This window comes from Chelonoidis abingdonii, chromosome 2, assembly GCF_003597395.2.
Source record: "Chelonoidis abingdonii isolate Lonesome George chromosome 2, CheloAbing_2.0, whole genome shotgun sequence".
Taxonomy (NCBI): domain Eukaryota; kingdom Metazoa; phylum Chordata; order Testudines; family Testudinidae; genus Chelonoidis; species Chelonoidis abingdonii.
The window spans coordinates 82,270,323-82,290,946 of NC_133770.1; the positions used below are offsets into that span (position 1 = coordinate 82,270,323).

At 39.1% G+C, this 20,624-nt stretch overlaps 1 protein-coding gene across 7 annotated transcripts in view; it reads right to left on the reverse strand.

The window, feature by feature from the left end:
• CAPN7 (calpain 7) overlaps positions 1-20,624 on the reverse strand; it is a 40,812-nt gene that overhangs the window by 10,992 nt on the left and 9,196 nt on the right. For 2 of the 7 annotated variants that reach the window (XM_075062491.1, XM_075062493.1), the window contains exons 5-16: positions 20,180-20,380; positions 18,553-18,639; positions 14,973-15,099; positions 12,855-12,940; positions 11,669-11,762; positions 9,351-9,497; positions 7,490-7,596; positions 5,939-6,059; positions 5,505-5,649; positions 3,361-3,460; positions 1,460-1,595; positions 758-833 (exon numbers count right to left, since the gene is read on the reverse strand). In XM_075062491.1, coding sequence (XP_074918592.1) covers positions 758-833; positions 1,460-1,595; positions 3,361-3,460; positions 5,505-5,649; positions 5,939-6,059; positions 7,490-7,596; positions 9,351-9,497; positions 11,669-11,762; positions 12,855-12,940; positions 14,973-15,099; positions 18,553-18,639; positions 20,180-20,380 — 1,427 coding nt within the window. The remainder of the gene's footprint in view (positions 1-757; positions 834-1,459; positions 1,596-3,360; positions 3,461-5,504; positions 5,650-5,938; positions 6,060-7,489; positions 7,597-9,350; positions 9,498-11,668; positions 11,763-12,854; positions 12,941-14,972; positions 15,100-18,552; positions 18,640-20,179; positions 20,381-20,624) is intronic. The other 5 variants (XM_075062496.1, XM_075062495.1, XM_075062492.1 and 2 more) reach the window with 4 other exon arrangements.

Genomic DNA, 20,624 nt, shown 5'->3' on the forward strand with positions numbered 1-20,624 from the left:
CTCATCAGCTCTAGGGTTTTACAGTTAGCAATCTTCATACAGAAACCCCACCTATTATTGCAATGAAGACAAAGCCTTACAAATAGTCCCATTGACTTCAAGGCAAGCAGGAGTTAGCCCATAGTGACCTCAGCCAAGACATTCAATTTTGGGGGGCTAAAGTTAGGCAGTGAAAATCCATAGTTAACTCAGTTAACTGAAAAACGTGACTATCTCTAAGTACATCCTTAGGTATAGATTTAAATGCTTTGCTGAACTGGATCTTTAAATAAAAAGGTATTTATCAGTGGTGCTGAGCACCCACAGCTTCCACTCAATGCAAACAGCCATAGAAAAGTTCCACCACTTCTTGTTTTTTATTTCACAAAAGAATGATTGTGCCTTTAGATAATTAGGAGCACGTTGTCACTTCCCTTTTAATATGCACTACCCTCTGTCTGTGCAGGCAGAGCAGCTGGTTTTACAAGAGAAATAGATATAAAAACTGTGCCTGTTTAAGTGGCAATGGATTTCTATATATCTGACGGCAGGACTGAGCCCCTTAGGACTCTCCACAATGGAAGTAGACCAACGTTTACCATTGACCATTATTAGTTGGTCAATCAGAGCCCAACTGACCACGCTGAAGTCTGAATCCTCCCTCACCTCTTCGGACTTGGGGTTTCCCATTCATGAATGACTAATCAGCTTCTTAAAAAAATTAAGAAGTCTTCATCCACTTGTGAGTATCATTGACATTTCAAAAAAACACACATACTTGGATAGTAAACTTTTTTCCCATCAGTCTTGTACACAACCATTGTGATGAATTCTCGATTGCGTGCGAAGTCATCCTAAAAAGATATTAAAATGAGTTGAACACAGATCCAAAAACTATTACTAATGTATTGTGTAATTCAAATTCATGTTCCATTGTTGCTTTTGTATTAGCAATGTGGCATTTATATTTACTGAGGTGCCTATTCCAGCTCCCACGGAAGCCAGTAAAGAATTTACCAATGACTTCACTGAGAACAAATCAGGCCTCTAGCATATTGCTCTTAGGCCTGATTAGGGATGGATTTACTAGTGATGGAAAAAAATCTGTCTATAGCAGTAACACGTCTACACTACAGCGCGACAGCTTACAGGAGAAGTAATTTCACGACAAGTTTATTTAAAATATATGAATGAAAACTGTTAGAGAGATTACATACATCCTACCATAATGAACTAATTAAACCCCATGATTAGGGCAGAACAAAAGCTGTATGACATACATTTATGTACCATGATCTGAATTCCCCACTACTTCTGCAGTTGGAAAAAAAAACGAAAAAAGAAAAAAGACATACAGTGAGGTTCACTAGGATCTAGAGAATCAGACAGCCAGTCTTGTACCCAGATCCGACTATATTCTTAATTGTAATAAATCTGCAGGAAAAACAGTATTATATTAGTCAGAAGAAGAATTTAATACCTTGTCTGTAATGTGTCTGCTGAGCAGAACCCAGACAGCAGCTCCACCTTGTGGACATTGTACTTCCAGTTTGTACTGTGGATTATTAGCCAAGCTGTAGGCATCTTTCACTGGGCCTTGTTTTGCATCCCAAGTACTAAAGTAATAATAATAGGTTGATGAAGAAGATACTAATTCATATTTCTAAAAGTAACCGCAAATCCTGCATGGAAGTGATACCACTCCTACTTACGGAAAACAAAGTAACAGAAGCTAAATGATTAAACCTGCGTAACTTCTAGTCACAAGCATGACCATGGTTACAAAGCACAGCTGTGAGAAACACTGACCCTAACACTTTCTTTTACACATGGCTGTGCTGCAGTATGCTGAATAGGAACAGCACCATGAATAATGAGACCAGGCACAAAACAGTATAAAAGTGAAAGCCATGATTTAGGACACACCCACAGGGGTAATGAGTTATTGCCATGTATGGCATAAAAGCTGGCATGTGGAAGGGAACCTGTGCTTTCGGTAACTGTAGGACTGTTTAAAAGCTATTAAAATACGGTTAGATACAAAATCTACATACATTGGTCTCTCCAATTTTATACATTGGGGGGGTGGGGGGGGGAAGAGAGCGGGGGTGCTTTTCAGTTTTAATTAGCAGCTCCACCTTTGGACCAGCAGCAGCTTGAATCATAATTTGAAAGCTTTCACACTACCTCATGTGTTGCCTGGAGGAGGATGCTTGATGTGAAAAACAACAGAAGGGGATTAAAGCTTCACTTAAAAGCCTAGAACATTGTGGGGATGAACATGGAGATACAGGCTCTTTTCTTGTCTAGAATTAATTTTTTCCACTTTACTCAGATGTGATCCATGGGATGCTGCATCATCAACTAGCAAGTCCCAATTATTACCGTTACACCTTTATGGTAATAGCCACTATGTGCCAGGTGCTTTCCTGACAGAGGAGGAACAGTCCACAACAATAAGGACAGCCAGACACTTGGGAAATTGGAAACAATATTTTCCTATTTTACTTCATATACACATTAAAGAGTCTTGCTGTAGGCAGCACAGCAGAAGTGGGTCTCCAAGACTGAGTTAAATGTGGATACAGCAAGAGCCTTTGCAAAAGTTGTACCATGCACAGTCAGAGAGTGGCACAGAAGAAGGCACGAAGGGGTTTGTGTGAATCTGATACATGGGCCAATAGGGCGAGAACACTGGCAAGGTGGAGCTGGCAACACAAAGTGAGGAGTTCAGAGAAGTAACCAGTGAGAGTTACACACATCTCAGAAGGGAGTGACAGGCCAGAATTTGATGCGACAGAGGATGGGGAGCAATGTGATCAAATCAATGGACAAGGAAGATGACTTATGACGGTGAATGCGGAAATGCAGAGTTATGGGTAAGGTCATGGGACTCATACATCCCAAGTTAATAATTTCAGTGATTTTTAAAAGTGAAAATATTCTCAGTTTATCTGGGAGAGACTGTGTGCATTGCACAGGCTACATACTAACTTCCCAGGGACATGGGATAAGTAAAAGTAACTGCCCTATTCTTCAAGCACCGCTCAGCAGACTATTCAGGGAAAGCATGAATGGAAGATGCAGAAGGCTACAGCAAGTCCGGTTACCCAGCAGTTAGCACTGAAGTCAGTGGAGTTACACTGCATTTATGTGAGCGCAATGAAGAACAGAATCTGGACCATAGATTTTAAAGTGGGATGTCAGGCTCTGAATGAAGAGACTGGTCTCTAGCCAATATTCATAAATTGGGGACCAATGAGGAGAATGGAGAGAGGGAAAATGCCACATCAATACTGTTGTTTCAAACTTCAAATTAATATTATATATATATGACTATGTTGTAGATCTTAACATTTCAATCTTTTCTGTTGGACCAACCTGTGAATACATGTTGATTCTTTAAAAAGACTTGGGTTCCAGCTCAAATAAATAACATCGTAATACTGGCAAAGATCCTCCCAGGCAATCCAGAAAATTCCTACAAAGGAAACACATTTTTCATTTGCTTGCAAAATAATTTTGCTCTACACATTTTGCAGGACCCTAATTAGACACAAGTGCCAAGGTTTGTATAAAATCCATTCTCATAAACCCGAATACAAATGTCCATGCTGTTCACCTGCCCCGTCTACAAACAACCTCCACAACAGGCCAGTTTGGTAAACCAAAAGAGACTGAAGTTGACCTCAGACACCACCTGGTCACTGTCTCTGCTCATCAGTAGGCCTGTGCTTTTCCTCAGCAGAAAAATATTTCGCATTTTTAAGTGATGAGCAAAAGCCGTAATCCTTGTGTCCTCCTAAGAGCGGCAATGTTAACCACTTCTGTGCTGCCCCCAACTTTCTTAGGATTCTGAAAAATTAGATACAATTAATAGGTAATCTCCAGTTTAGGTAATCTAGCTCACTGTTTTCTATCTATTTAACTGAAGGTCCATCAGAGAAGGGACGTTACTTGTCCAGCAGAACAAGCTCTTACTCTGAGAGCAAAGTACACATGGCATTGTTTGAGATCTTTTCCTAGCATTCCACTTAACATCTATTTGGGTGAGCTCTAGCACACTGGAATTTGCTTTACAATATTACACAATCTTTATAATATCCACTGGCAATTATTATCCTCTCCCCAGCACACTCAATTGCAACCACAGCCAACACTACTACAAGCTATTGAAATCCTGCTCCTTGAACTCTCCATATGCTCGTAGCACTGTAACACAAGCTGCTAATACAGATGTATTTCAGACTTACAGTACAAAGAATATCCAGTGTCATGGCAACTGTACATTTTGATACCAAGACTAGTCAGATACCAATCCAATCATAAAAAGTAACATCTTTACAAACGTACTTCAGAATCAAGGGATTTAAATCCAAGTACTGTCAAGTGATGCATTAATAAATGAATAACTAGCTATCCTTCCTGAAGATTATAAAGCCAGTGTCAGGATGGAATTACTTTCTGCTAATAAATAATGTTTTCCCACTTAGCTATTTACACCACACTCATCAACACGGAATCTCAGTGCCTTTGCATCCATCGTTTTGTAAAGAATGACAGTAGACCAAAAAAGAGGTAATTAATTACAGCGGGGAGACAAGAGACAACTGTTAGCATAGAGGAAAAAAACGACATTGTATTTTCAAAATGGAGCAGCTATTGTAGCACTCGGGAACTGGCATTTTGCCCTGCCACATGGGAAGCCTATGCTGATTTCCTTGATGTAGTGCATTAGTTCTCCCCGGGGGAAGATGGGGCAACAAGACAGTGCTTGGTATTGCTCAAGCCATCTCCCTACATAATTATTTAGTAGTCCTATTGGGCTCAAAGAAATATCTCAGCAACTTATAGTCATCCAGTCAACAAGTGCATGTGACTACAGACTTGCGTCCATTAAAGTGTAGCACAGGGAGAAAATCTTGAAGTCTCCATTACAGACATCATGGATCTCTTGGTGAAAGGAAATAAAACATTCCTTACAAGGAGTGTACGAACGTGTATTTCTGAATGCTAGAAAAACAGCTAATGAAGTACTGAAGAGTCCACTCACGTACTAGTAAATGGTATCATGAGGTTTCTCAGTCTGTGTGACGAAGTTCTAAGGATGGCCAAAACCACATGATTAAAAAAAGGAAAAAAGAAGCTAATACTAAGAAATAACCCCTTACATTTAAAATATATTAAAATGACCCACTGTACTTGAAATCTAGTCAATTTTGAAATGTATTTAAAGTAATATAGGTACTTCTTCCCTGCTTTTGCCTTTTTTTGTTGCTTTACAGTCTTGTTTCTTGTCCCTTCCACCCCACCCCCCGTTGCTGTGTGAAGACCCACACAAACAAGGAAACTGACCCCCCTCCACATATCTGCTCCCAATTACTCAAATGGACAAGAGATCTTTTTTCCTAATCTTCTAGTGATAGTATCCTTAAATATTACTTGTAACAAAAGTAAACAACAAAAGAAGTCAAACAGAAGTATGATTCGTTTTGACTTGACACTATCCTTTTACTTCATTTTACCATTGTCTATTTTTTGAGCTGTTCGAGGATCAAAGTTTAAGTATTTTTGTAGGTCTGGGGTCCAATTTTTCACATCATTTTCACTGTATCTTCCTTTCCAGCGTAAGTGACTCCAGGGATTTTTCAACTGGAGAAATCTAAGCCCCTAGAGAAAGAGTAAATAAAAAAAAAATCGCCTGGGTTATCTTGTCAGGATAGGAGTGAACGTACTGTTAATCTTACCTAATAGGTACACAAACCGAACACTGAAAGAAATACAGCGTTAAGTTTTTGGAATAACTTGATAAAGTTCTTGAGCAAGATAAAGATTTCAAGCCCCTTCTTGGAGTAAAACTTCAGTCACTGGACAGTCATGTTTAAATCCACCATCCATTACAACTGATGACAGGTATGTAAAAAGCACCCAATACAAAGCTTCTTGTTTTTCTGGATACCTTATATTCTCTAATATCCAAAACAGCATAGGCATGGGTTGGAACTAAACCCCATTTCTCTCCTTCCTCTTCAGACATCACTCCAGTTGCTGTTGTGATAAGGACATCGCCTTTGTGAAATCTGGAGGGGAAATTAAGGAAGCTTAGTTTAGGTTATTAGCACATGTAAATTAACCAGTCTAATAATATTACATTTACCGAACACTAAACTCTCTTTTTCCAAACTGTCATATTGTTAAGACCCAATTTTGCAAACCTGGAGTGCAAGTAATCTTTTCTGAAGGAGACAGAAATTATTTGTACAAGCCCAAAAAAAGACAGCATAATTGTTACTTTTCAATATTTAAGATCACGCTCTAGTAGGAGAATTACTGTTGTCATGAAAACAACGCATCAGGTTCAGTCTTACACTGACAATGTCATTTATTAAAGACGCTCAGTGAAATAAATCTTCTACCTAACACACTGTTCGAATCTTTGATGCTGGTCAATCGCTATATACATCAAATTGAAAATCATAAGTCCCTGCACTTATGATCTTGGGGGCAAATTTTTTAAGAACCAGAGGGTGAAAAGTACATGATTCCATATTCCTACACCAGTTTGTGTGCACAAATGCTGGTTTAACATCAGCGTAGGTTTGTAGCGTCTGAAAATTTAGCCCCCCAATGTCTAAATACAGAGAAACATCGTAAGAGTGACTGTCAACCTACTGGGAGGTCACAAATCTGCTGAAGAAAAAGTGAGTTTGTGTGTTAGGTGTACAGCGTTTGCTTGTTTTAATGCTTTGGCCAAGCTGAAATCCCTTTCCCATCATGTTGGTGCTCTGCCTTCCTTGACAATGAGGAGAAAGTGGTTGGCTAAATAAGACTTTTTTTTAATTTAGGGAGGGTAAAAAGGAACACCACCTGCAGCTGAAAAACATAATTAGGCCACACTTATCATGACAGCAGGTTATACTAAGTCTCAAGTTAGTATCATGGTCCTGACAGGTACAGAGCACCTCTGTGCTCCTCCACAGGAGATCTACTGGTCGGGCAATTAGTAAGGACTCTGGTGGCACTGTTAGAGCAACTTCACCACACCTGTTTCCACTCTGAAGTCAGCCTCATGCTGCATAGTTGGGAAATCCAACCTCCTTTCTCTGGCTCCTGCTTCCTCCTGAATCTAGCCCATGAGAGGATTCTAATTTCCACTCCTCATTTCCCACTTTCCCTCCCTCCTGCCCCCCACCACTGGCAGTGAAGAGAGACTATTATCTTTTTAAAATTATAGTTCTGCTAGAGATGGGGATTCAGTTCTCCATCTATTAACAGAGCCCCCTTGTTTCTCCATTAGCTTCTGATGTCAAAGCCATTAATAACCTATTCATCCAGTGGATTTCAAAGGAGACTGCAGAGAGGGGCTATGAAGGATCAGATGTAGTAGGACCATGATGCTTGTGTTGAGAGCTAGTGATAAAGACCACCATGTTTTTAGACACTTTCATATTATTAACACATTTGTTTCACGAACAGCATCTTATGTCACCAAGAAAGAACAAACTTCTACCTCTGATAGAGCATTCTGAAAGAACCGTCCTTATTGAAAGCCTGATTGTCTGAGTGCATAGCAATCCTCTCTGGTATCCAGCCAGTCAGTGCATGGAGATCAATGTTCTGAAATGCAAGCATATTTGATCATAAGAGACACATTAAGCTACCTTTAAGTGTATTTTAAAATGCCTTCTATTAAATTAGTTTATATTGTACACACAGTTATTTTGCACCAGCCCCATAACACTTATGAGAGCAATTTTTCATTAGATTAGCCTGTGCTTAAGCATAAGAAAATGATTTTTTCAAACAAGTGGCTTGATAATCAGTACTGTTCACTGGTATCTTAGTACAATTATTAGTATTTCAAGCTCATGGTTTCAAATTCCCAGCACTCGCAGAATGAGGTCCCAAAACAAGCCTCTGTCGAGTCTTGCCACAAAGTGTACCTTCAGTAATTTAGCTTTTACTCTAGCTTGTCTCCAAGACACAACTAGCTTTACATGGTGAAAAGGCATAATAAAAGCAATTTCAATTTAACTAGCAGTGGTGCACTTTACAAGCACAATACTGGGTTTCACTCCTCTCAAAATACTTAGGGAAAAAGACTTTTTCCCATGCCTCTCCCAAATAAGCAGAGTGATGAAAGCGGAAAGAAATGCCTCCCAACTTGTCTAAGGCCAGTACTGACAGATAGGCCTTGGAGAGCGACACATCCAGTGCAGGCATTGAGAAATACTTCTCTGATTATGCAAAGGAGGAGACATAGTGTCAAGAGCTGAAGTTTCTATGTTTCATTGAAACAAATGCTAGAAGTCAAGTTGTCCTTGTCATTGACAACTTCCCTATTCTCTGAAATTGTGTGTCATGGTAGTGACTTGAACAAACTTAGAAAAATCTACACTATTGTTACTCTATACAAGACCAAATTCAATGAGAAAGTCCCTGATAACCAACCCAAAAGATCAAAAGAAGATGAGTAACCAAAATAAAAAGCAATGAAGTCTGGTTTTCAAGACATCATCAGGTGTGAACCTTGGTATGAACTGAGAAATATGCTGTGAGAGTTCAAATCTTAGGAAGCATTTCTTTATGTGATTAGAGACCAAAGTCTGCGTGTCTCAGCAAAATCAGTCCTGTTCTTGCTGCAAGTATTTTGCTTCTCAGATTAAACCTGAGCATTATATAAATGTCGCGGTTGCTAAAGAAGCTACTATGTGAATATCAAGTTACATAACTATGTATGTTAGTACTATTCTACCAAATAATACTAACTTATACATGTACCCATTCTCACCACGTGCATAAGAGCACTCCTCCCCTAGCCAATTCCTCAACTTAATAAGGGAGACTGTCTCTTTTACTTATTATATAAATGGCATTAGGCACCAAAAGGGTTATTAGTGTAAGGCACAAAACTATGGTTTTATGAACCATACAAGAGCCCTAATGAAACTTCTCAAAATAAACACATGTACTTTGCAGGTTTGGGGCCTATTTTTTAAAAGACTTACTCAGGTGTAACTGTACCCACAAGCAGTCTCACTGAAAACCAATTCCCCCTTTTTGATGGGACTATTCCTACTGAGTCCAGTTAAGCATGTGTGTAAGCATTTGCAAGATCGGGGCCATGGTCTCTAGCGCATGTGATCCGAGAGATGCTAAAAGCAACTTAATTTATATTTACTAAAATCATCAAAATAACTTTTAAAATCTATATATAAAAATAACCCCAGAGAACAACATACAAGAGAAAAGTCATTCCTCTCCTCAGACAATTCATTTAGATCTCTTCACTATTCATTCGAAGGAAAGCTATGTGCTATGTGATGATGGACATTTTTGCCTATTGCAAAGAATAATTATCAGGTACTCACAGAATTTGATCCAGGAAAATCATATCCACCCATGACCTTCATGTAAGCTTTTTCTATCAGGGACACCCACAATTCACTTTTATTGTTGGAATAAGAGCAGAGGAGTTCTCCACTGTGATCTACAGGTAACTGGTCATCTATTATCACCTGAGCAAATAAGCAAACAAATCATCATAAAGATGATAATTCAAACAAACTTTTCTCAAAAGACGAAAATCCTCAGAAGCTTCTTCTATTTCATATAGCTGCTTTCAGAGACTGTGAGGAAACTAAACATCATTCCCTGACTTAAAAACACAACAATTCATAACAGCAGTGTAGTCTAGTGGATAAAGCACTGAACTGGGACTTGGGAGACCTGGATCCTATTCTGAGCTCTGCCACTAGCAGGCTGGGTGACCACCGACAAGGCACTTCACTCTGTGCCCCAGTTCTCTAGCTGTAAGATGGGGATAATAGTATTGACCAACTTTGTAAAGCACTTTGAGATCTACTGATAAAAAGGTCTATACACGAGCTAGGTATTATTATTAAATGTATAGAAAAGTCTAACAAACCTCCCTCACCCAGTCAATCAGAAATATGAATAGTTATTTGTTCAAAGGGAAGACGGCCTCAAACTTCATCACATCTGCTATTCCAGTTCCTTCATCCTTGATTGATTGTAGTTTTTCCTTTTCTTGAAAGAAGAAGCCACATGATGGTGGTTTTGAAGCTATTAAAATCTCTTGTTTTAAATTAAGCAGAATAGTGTGTGAGGTTTTTACTCCAAAAATGGTCTGTAATGGCTCCACAAAGAACATATCTCAGCCTCATCACGACACTAATCTCTCATTGGTACAGACCATTAATGAAGCACAAACTTATGGTCCAACCTTCCCAACTTGCACGTGAGTAATCTTACTCTCCTGAATGGCCCCAGTGATTTCAATGGGACTCATTCACGTGAGTAAGGATACTTGCATGCATGTGTTACCCTAGGAGCACACAGCTGGCAAGAGGCTCCCTGCTACGTAAAACTCAGCTGGTCTAACCTGATCAACACACCTTACACACTATAATTGGAGTGATATTTATTTAAGAGGTGTCATGTAATATACAATATAGAAAACTAATAACTCACTGATCCTTAATATTCTTGTGCGATGTAGGGTTAACCTACAACCATGTATACAAAGGTGCTGGAAATGCATAACTAAAATGTGTTTACACCAGGCACGTCAGGGAAAGTTGATAAACAGGTTTTTCCAGACAAAGGAAAGGGGATGCCACCTGAAGCCAGGTGTGGCCAAGGACAGTGGGCTATTCATTTGTATTGGAGATTGCAGAAAGATCATTTGCACTGTAAAAATCACAAGCAGAGGGTGAAGCCAGCACGGTGTCTACGCCAGAAAGCATGGTGTCGACACTCAGCGAGGGAAAGCAATTTTATCTGGGGGTACACTTAAGAATATATTTCAAAGGTTTACTGAACCCCTAAGTTATCCTTCATCTAAGGAGGCAACAAAACCAAGTGCTTTGAGCTCCATGTGCTGGGTCCTAGCTAAATAACGGGCCAAGCATGCTGGAAGAATGACAGTGGTGAGACAAAACTTTTTGAACCAGAGACTCTAGTTGTTGAGTTTTAGTCTGAGAGGTGTATTTTTATATGTTTGTTTGAAACTAGTTCTATCCTTACTGCTTATACTTGGCATAACTTAAACCTATCTCCATTTGTTAATAAACTTGTTTTACTGTTACCACGAACGAACTCAGTGCTTTGATTGAAGTGGAGAGTTTGTCAAACCCAGTGAATAACCTGCTGTGTACTGTCTCTTTAAAGGAGCAGCAAACGTGATAATGTTTTGTGGTGCTACCGTAAGAGGGGCTGAGCACTGCAGAGAAAGACGTTTTTGGGGAGAACTTGGATCTGTAAGAGTGTTGATGTCACCCTCCAACGAGTAACCATGCTGATGAAAGTCAGGGTAAGGCTACTGTGATACAAAGCACACTGTTGGAATCAGGGCTCTGAACGAAAGTTGCACAGAACAGCAGCACCCAGGGTTACAGGGCAGGTGGTGGCAAAACCCCTTACTGCTCTGTGTTAAACCCCAGAGTGTCACAGCATCTTTACAGGGTCAGGGACCTATGGTACATTACACATTATTATGTAACCAAAATGAAATGTAGCAAAGTGTAATAACTGCATATGCTTTCCAATAAATGTATATCTAGAATTCTTACTGAGAAACAGAACACAGCTTCACATTGAAACGGCATGAACTTTCAAGGTCGTTAGCTTATCCAATAACCATATTACTCTCCTTAAAGCTAATTACCTTTCTAGGGACACCGTTGATATGAAGTTTTACCATGTACTTTCCACATGGATTATACTCTGGTTCTCCTTTTTTATTCTGAGGGTAAATTATGCTATTAGAAAAAGAAAAAAATTATAATGTATCTGTGAACAATGTGTTGTATGTATACATACTGTCTGATGTTTAAAAACGCATAACGTTAATTAGATCTATTTTTGGAATTCAAAATTGCATGCTATCATCTCAAATTACTAGAATGTCTGTGTAAATCACAGCATGAGAAATTTAACTAAATTTTCTTGTTTTAATTTATATTGCGAACAAGATCTGTATACCTCTTTCTTTCTGCAGTCACTCACTCACTCAGCTAGTCAACTATAGATAATCAAACAAAATAAATGCATCCAACTGTATATTTTACCATTCAAACAATGTTATATATCTTTCTGAATACATACATGCAAACCAAAGACCATGAGTGAAGACGTTAAGCTGTTAAGAGACCACTGCCCAAGGGATAAGGTAATAAAAAGACAAATGGCAGTGGTTTGGGCAAAAAACTGCTAAAAACTATTTTGAATAAACCAAAAATTTCAAAAACTCTTGGGCTCTAATCCCACAGTGGGCTCCATGTGACAGACTGCTAAGCCCATGTGGAGTTCATCACAGGATAAGGCTTTAGTTGATAACAGTATCTTAATTCTATTTAACATCACTGCTGAAGCAAGAAGTAAAATGTGGCACGTACTGCCATAGTAAAGAGTAAAAACAAGCGAATGAAGCATGATTAAGGAAGATAAAAGTGAAATAAAAAAATCCTCCCAAATGGCCAAATTTTCCAAGCGTGGGTGTCTAAAGTTAAGATTCAAAAACCATATTCAGCATGTATGAAAAGGTGGGTTCATTTTCAGAAGTGCTGAGCAGCACAAATTCCAGTGACGTCAACAGGAATGGCAGGTGCTCTGCACGTATGAAAATAGGGATGTTTTTATTCAGGTGCCCAAATATGACTTTAGGAGCCTAACTTTAGGCAAGTAAGCTTGAAAATTTTGAACCAAACGTCTATATTTGGACTTTCTACAAAATGTAATATCTCAGGTTTATCTATGTTTATAAGCAAGCTTAACATAAACCTACGTTAAATCATCACATCCATAATATAGCCTTCTATCTGACAAGATTTTAGACAGGAACAGCCATTTACCTTGTAATCAACTTTTTGTTGTACCGTCTCTCGTATGCTGCGCTGATAGCTAGTGATGCCACAAAAGAACAATCTGACACTATTGTCTAGAAGTAAAAGACACTAGTGAGGGTTTAACAGTTATTAATTTTTAACAGGAAAAAGTTCAGTTAGAAGTGCTTCCAACAAACAAAAGGATTTCCGAATCAAGAGAGACAAAGGCATTCCCAAAGGGTTGGGAAACCTAAGTTTCCTCAAAACTAAAACCTGATAAACTGAGACTGAAATAAGGGATTAACTGGATGAGGACCAGAGACAGATGATTCCTAAATGTCCACAGTGCAAACAATTGGAAAATTTCTTATTGATTTCAGAGCACTGTGGATCAGGCCCTATGTGGCTTAATGCGACAGATTATATATAGTTTTGCCACAGAAACCCTCCATCGCTCTCGGTGGTCTGACTTCTATTTCCATGTCAAGTGGCCTAAATTTAAATTTAGCTACACAGAATTTGGCTAATCATTTGTCAGGACCAATTAGTTTAGTCTGACTTCAGATTGCAAATGGAGCAATGTCACAGCTATTTGGATTGGTAAAGCAAAAATTGCCAATTACAAAATTCCACCAACCTCAGTGTAAAGTTACATCTTTGGTAGAGGAGAAAAATAATTTAAGTTGCCACTAATTTTCCTAGCAAGGGTTAAAACAAACAAACAAACAGACATCAAATTAACCACATGGTTTAATATTACACGTTTTAATAAGCAAGTGTGTAATATGCAACTGTTAGGAAACAGAAGGGCAAACCTTACTTCTGCTATTCGTAAATCCATAGAAGCAAGTGGAGATGGAAAGAGATTAAAGCTAGCTGATGGGGGGCCCTGACATCTTGTGGCTGTTTGCAGCATAAAACAGTTTGTGTCAGGCTAGACAGAGCAAGCTCTGAAACTCATCTTACTGCTGCTCAAAAAAACCATTGTATGTGGCCCCCCCCCCGTGTATGGTGCCAAACACTGTTTTTATTTTTACGGTTAACATGTCAGAAGCTACAGTGCTCTGCCCCTTGTCCAGTTTTACCTTGTGCATCCCATAGTTAACAGATCAATGACTCTTGATTCTTAGAGGTCTGAAGAAGGCAGATACCTTATGAGTCTATAATGGGCTGCTCACTGGAATACATGACTGCCCAGTGTAGTTTTTTAAACTAGATTCCTTTGGATATGGAGATCTGAGGTGTACAACAGTTAGGTTTTCCACTCCTACCTATATTTTCCCTCTGTTTATTCTTACACTCATAAATAAAGTAAGGCTGTCAATTGCAATTAATCATGAGATTAAAAAAATAGTCTTGATTAATCAGTTTCAATCACATTGTTCAATTCACCTCATACAAGTAATATAGTGCCATCTCTATTGTGAAAGTTCAACAACAAATGTAGATTTTTTTATTCTATAACTGCACAAAAACAAAACAACGTAAAACTTTAGAGCCTACAAATCGAAGCATGAATGGGCATATGAATGTTTAGCATATTTGGCCCATAAATGCCTTGCACTGCCAGCTACAATAGTGTCATGTGCATGTCTGTTCTTATTTACAATGTCACCTGAAAGTGAGAAGCGGGTAGCATTATCTCCCACAAGCGTAAACAAACTTGTTTGTCTTAGCAATTGGCTGAACAAGAAATAGGACTGAGTTGACTTGTATGAGGTGAACTGAAAAATACTATTTCTTTTGTTTATCTTTTTTACAGTGCAAATATTATAATCAAAACAACAAAGTGAGCACTGTACACTTCGTATTGTGCTCTAATTGAAATCAATATTTTGGAGAATGTAGAAAAAACATCCCAAAAATAGTTATTTTAAATTGGTATTCTATTATTGTTTAACAGTGCAATTAATGGTTTTTTTTACCTAGTTTATTTTCTGTTAAGCGCATGTATTAACTGCAATTAATTGACAGCTGTAACAAAGTCAAATGGTCCACAGTGAAATCAAATGTAAATCTTAGAAGAGGGCAAAGTTCTCCTACTTGCTAGGTTTTAAAGAGCACCCCACCTACTTTAAAAGACCGCAAACTCGTTCTGCAATTATCAGAATAGCTGGTGTAAATTTCATTTGAGAAACAACTTACCTGCTTTATGCTGAAACTTGACACAGTATAGATCATTGTAGGGTTATTTGTTAGGTCATCTGGCCGCACCCACTTGGCAAACATTGCCTTTTGTTTGGGTGACAATGGTAACTTGCCACATTTATCTCTGGATTTAAAAATAATAATAAAAAAATAATTCAAAACAACCAAAGACAAATCAGAAACAACTTTCCATGGTATGTCCCATTTTATTTACAGCAGTCACAGACATCAATCAATGAGGTCCATTACTCAATGGGGGGGAGGAGGAAAGAGACTAACAGAAAATGTGGAAATGTTAAATGCCTTTTTTGTTTCAGTTTTCACCAAAAAGGTGAGTAGCGATTGGATGTCTAACATAGTGAATGCCATTGAAAGTAGGATCTGAGGCTAAAATAGGGAAAGAACAAGTCCAAAATTATTTAGACAAGTTAGAAGTCTTCAGGTCAGCAGGGCCACATCTCTCTAAAGCCTTGTCTACACTACAAAGTTTCTTTTGGCAAAAGCTACTTTTAGCAGCAAAACTCCCGTTTTCCCTTCAAAATAAAACCACCTCAATGAGAGGCATAAAGCATTTTGCAGCAAAGTTAAAGCATCAAAGTGTCAGTGTACATGCTGCTGTTTGTTTTGTTGACATAACTGGCTTCCACCAGCATCCCACAATGACGGCTCTGCTCACTGTTTTGATCTCTGCTGCCCTGCAGGCATGCGCCCGTCCCCTTTCAAAGCTCTGGGAAGTATCTGACAGCTAAGCATGCTGCTATGCTCCCAACAAAGAGCAAATAATGAATGTGGAATGCTCCTGTTCTGCCCTGTACTAGAACACAGAGGGTGTGACAGGGACTACTGCCTTGCTGCTTGGACATTCCTCAGCACTGAGAGCTCACAGAGCTGCTCAAGATGCTGCTCCCGGAGAGCTGAGGAGGCTGTGGGAGAAGTCTGAGGGAATCACAGAACCATAGGCAGGCAGGCAGGGCGGGCTGCTTCTGCTGGGAGTTGAGAATGACGGCTGTGCTGATCAGAGCCGGGAGGCTGATGTGGGGGTGGATGCATATATGTTTGGAAAACCTTCCCAGAGCATAGTTATCAGTGGTTCACAGTGAAGCTGGAAGGACATAGCAAGTGGGGTCCCACAGGGACCAGTTCTGGGTCCGGTTCTTTTCAATGTTTTCACAAATTATTTAGATAATGGCATGGAGAGTACACTTATAAAGTTTGTGGACAATACAAAACTAGGAGGGGTTGCAAGTGCTTTGGAGAATAGAATTAAAATTCAAAATGATCTGGACAGACCGGAGAGAAATGGTCTGAAGTAAAATATTATGAAATTCAAAAAGGACAAATGCAAAGAACTCCACGTAGGAAAGAACAATCAGCTGTACATATAAAAAATGGGAAATGACTGCCTAGGAAGGAATATTATGGAAAGAGATATCGGATTATAGTGGATCACAAGCTAAATATGAATCAACAGTGTAACATTATTTAAAAAAAAAAAAACAGGGGTGGGGGGGAAGAGAAATATTCTGGGATCTATCAGCAAGAGTGTTATCAGCAAGACATGAGAAGTAATTCTTCAATTCTACTCCAAGCTGATAAGGCCCCAACTTGAACACTGTGTTCTGTTCTGGGCATCACATTTCAGGAAAGATGTGGATAAACTGGAGAAAGTCCAGAGGAGAGCAACAAAATATTAAAATTCTAGAAAACACGACCTGTTAGGAAAGACTGAAATAACTGGGTTTATTTATCCTTGAGGAGAGAAGACTGAGGAGGGACACGATCGCAGTTTTCAAGTACATAAAAAGTTGTTACAAGGGGGAGGGTGAAAACATTTTCTCCTAAACCTGAGGACAGCAGAAGCAGCAACGGGCTTAAATTGCGGAAAGGAAGGTTTAGGTTAGACATTAGGAAAAACTTCCTACCTGTAAGGGTAGTTAAACACTGCAACAAATTGCCTAGGGAGGTTTTGGAATCTCCATCATTGGAGGTTTTTAAGAAAAGGTTAGACAAACACCTGTCAGGAATGGTCTAGTTATTACACACTCCTGACTTGAGTGTAGGAGTCTGGACTAGATGACCTATTGAGGTTCCTTCCACTCCCACACGTCTATGATTCTATGACATATGTAAATAAAGTAGTTTAAGTTAATAGCCTTACAAAGCTAATAATTATTTGGGACATATCATAATATAAAACACTAAATGTTGACATTTCCCCCCATATAAAACCAAACAGGAGAGGGGAATTCCAAAAGCCATGTTTAACAACACAGATGTTTGTTTTTTTTTGTCACTGGTGTTGGAGAAATTTACTCAATGCTGGAAAGTGCTGAGCTAGTCCACTCAGGGCCTGTCAGGTCTCAAGATACTGGACTGTAATTCATAATTTCCCACCTCCCCCATACTGTCACTGACTTTACATTTATAAAACTTCCCAACAGTTTCACATAACTGAACTAAAAGCAGTGTCTGTCCCTGCTGTGGTCCCCTCTTCCAAGGAAGTCACCTGAGTCCCAGGTTGCTGCTCTCGTAATAATACTTAGTTCTTATACAACACGCTTCAGCAGTAGATCCCAAAGTGCTTTACAAATAGGTCAGTATCAGTATCCCCATTTTACAGGTAGAGAACAGAGGCATAGAAAGGTGAAGTGATTTGCCCAATGTCATCCAGAAAGCTAGCTGCAGAACCAAGAATAGAAGCCAGGCCTCCCAAGTCCCAGTTCAGTGCTCTACCACTAAACCAGGAGTTCTCAACCTTTTCCTTTCTGAGGCTCACCCAACATGCTATAAAATCTCCACGACCCACCTATGCCACAGTAACTGGTTTTCTGCATATAAAAGCCAGAGCTCGCATTGGGGGATAGCAAGCAGGGCAATTCCCTGAGGCCCCATGCCACAGCACCATGTGGTGGGGCTTCGGCTTTCTGCCTTGGGTCCAAATTAGTCTAATGCTGGCCCCTTGACTCCTGATTGAGAACCAGGGCACTAAATCACACTTTCTGAAGAGAAACTAAAGGTGCCCTCTGACATCATGTGGTGAAGATGTCAGGCTTATGCCCCAGCAAGTCCAAAGATTTCTAACAAGCTGGAAGTGCAGCTGAATAAGACAAGGTGAAAAAACACAGCACAGTAGGATCAGCATGCATTGAGCAGCACCAGGTTCAGACAGTACAAAGAAGGGCCAGGATTTTCAATTAACAGATGGTTTTGGGTTTTCAATTTGAGACATTTTAATGGGGTCTGATTTTTAGAAGCTAGGAGTTCAGCATTTTCTGGAAGTCAGGCTCCATTAAGGCGTCAAGTAGAGCATTCACAATTTGAGGCACCCCAAATCCATAGTCACTTTTCAAAATCATGGCTGAGTTTTAAGCCAACTTTGCATGCAACTCCTCAGTTTTTGCTGTTAGACTAACTTGGTACAAATGGCACACTCTCTACTGGCTGGCAACAGTAAAGGCTGAGTTACAGCCTTACTTGAACAATTTGGATTTTGAGAAAGGAAATGCAGTGAAGACAACAGGAAAACTCTGAGAGAAAACAAGAGCAAAAATAACTGGAGTAACTGATGCTCACTTACGAAAATGGCACTGGAAAGGCAAAACGCTCCCTCAGGTCAACACTCATGAATGGGACATACTCTATACCATTTATCTTTGATGTCTTTCTGCATATCACAAAAGGAGAACATGATTGTTAAGTGTCAAAGCTGGAACCATAATATTCAAAGCTGTTTTGTTTTACCAACTTCCAGAGCACAACACCCAGGAAATAACAATGAAGGAAGAAATGAAAAAACAGAAGCCAAGAAATAGTGCACTTGAGGACGAGTGACATTCTGCCTCAAATAGGGAATAACTACAAGTTCTACATTTCTAAAGCTGGAGTACTTGCTGGGTTGGGCATCAATCATACAAAGATATGCACAAAAGCAGCCCAGTGGTCCCCTGTAGAGGCACAATGGTCTGCTGCCTGCACATCAATCTGTAGCATTGAGGTCCAAGGTCTTAAAATGCGTTTGTTTAAATATACTTTCAACGATGTCTTTAGATGTCTATTTTCACAAAGTGTTTTATTATATATATATATATATACACACACACACACACACACACACACAATACACTAACAACTTTTTAGAGATTAACTGATCAAAAGTGGATGAATATGAAAAAACAGCCAAAAGTATAGGTATGAATGATAACACTAGATGTATTTATTAGTGTATTTACAAAGAGATAGTCAAGTGCACACAGAGCTATAGATGGGGGCTATTTTAGATCAGGAAGAATCAAGAAACATGTACAGGTCAGATGTGACCATAACAAGTTTCAGTGACCACTGCTGAACAATAGGTAGTCAAAACAAACAACGATATTTTCAAAACAAAAAGATATGTAGGATTTAAAGCAATGTGAAATTCTCTTTGAAGCTTTAGAAAAGTTTACATTTCACAAATATCAGTTAAGATAAAAAAGGAAACTTGTTTTTAAAATGAAACTGGTTCATTCAACTGTCCAACTTTTCCTGCACGAACATATTTATATTGTTAGGGCCTGATCCAAGCCCATTGAAGCCAGTGGAAAGACTCTCACTGACTTCAGTGGGCTTTGGATCAGGCCTTAAGTTTTTAGGACCCAAACCTGCACAGAGCTGTCTGACAAGGAGCCATCTATGTTCACTTACAAAGAGATTTTTTTTTGGAACATGTTAGCTTTCAATACAGTAGAACCTCAGTGTTATGAACTGACCAGTCAATCACACACCTCATTTCAAATGGGAAGTATGCAATCAGGCAGCAGCAGAGACAGTTAGGAAAAAAAAAAAAGAAAAAAAGAAAACAGTACTGTTTAAACCATCAATTACTAAAAATATAAAGGGAAAGCAGCATTTTTTTCTGCATAGTAAAGTTTCAAAGCTGTATTAAGTCAATGTTCAGTTGTAAATTTTTGAAAGAACTGTAACGTTTTGTTTAGAGTTATGAACAACCTCCTTCCCGAGGTGTTCATAACACTGAGGTTCTACTGTACTGTGGTAATGAGTGCTACAGAAATATTTCTCCCACCTCCTTAAAAAGCAACCAACAAAACTAAACCAAAATCACTCCTCCCTCTTTCCCCTCACAAAACCCAGTTATGTCTCAACCTAGTGCTTTGCAGTAGATTTACATGGATAATAAAATTTGGGAAAATTGGACTCTCTCTTACCTGAGCACTTCAATCTCCTCTGTGGTGTATCTCTGACCTTGAGATTCACTAGCTTGCACTGTTCTGATTGTCTGTGGCTTATCATTCAAGGAAAAATCAGGTCCCAATGGAAAGAACATTCTGACTGGCTGATTCGGTTTAGCTGCAGTTTGTTTGTCTTTCTGAGAAGACTTTGACATAGATTCTTTCAATGCCTCTGCTCTAAAACAAATATTCTATGTTTGTTTACAGCAACAAATGTATGGTTTAATTATTTGCTTGTTCATGACTCCATATAATTAACATCAGATGGAAAGGCAAAATTTGATCTTGCTAAGGAAGTCACTTCATGTAGATGCAAAATGCACACTCAGGAAGTTCCTGATGCCGCATCACTCTCTACTTTCTCCCGTAGTAAGAATGGCAAAAATACACCAAAATAATTAGCATATAAAACAATTTAGGC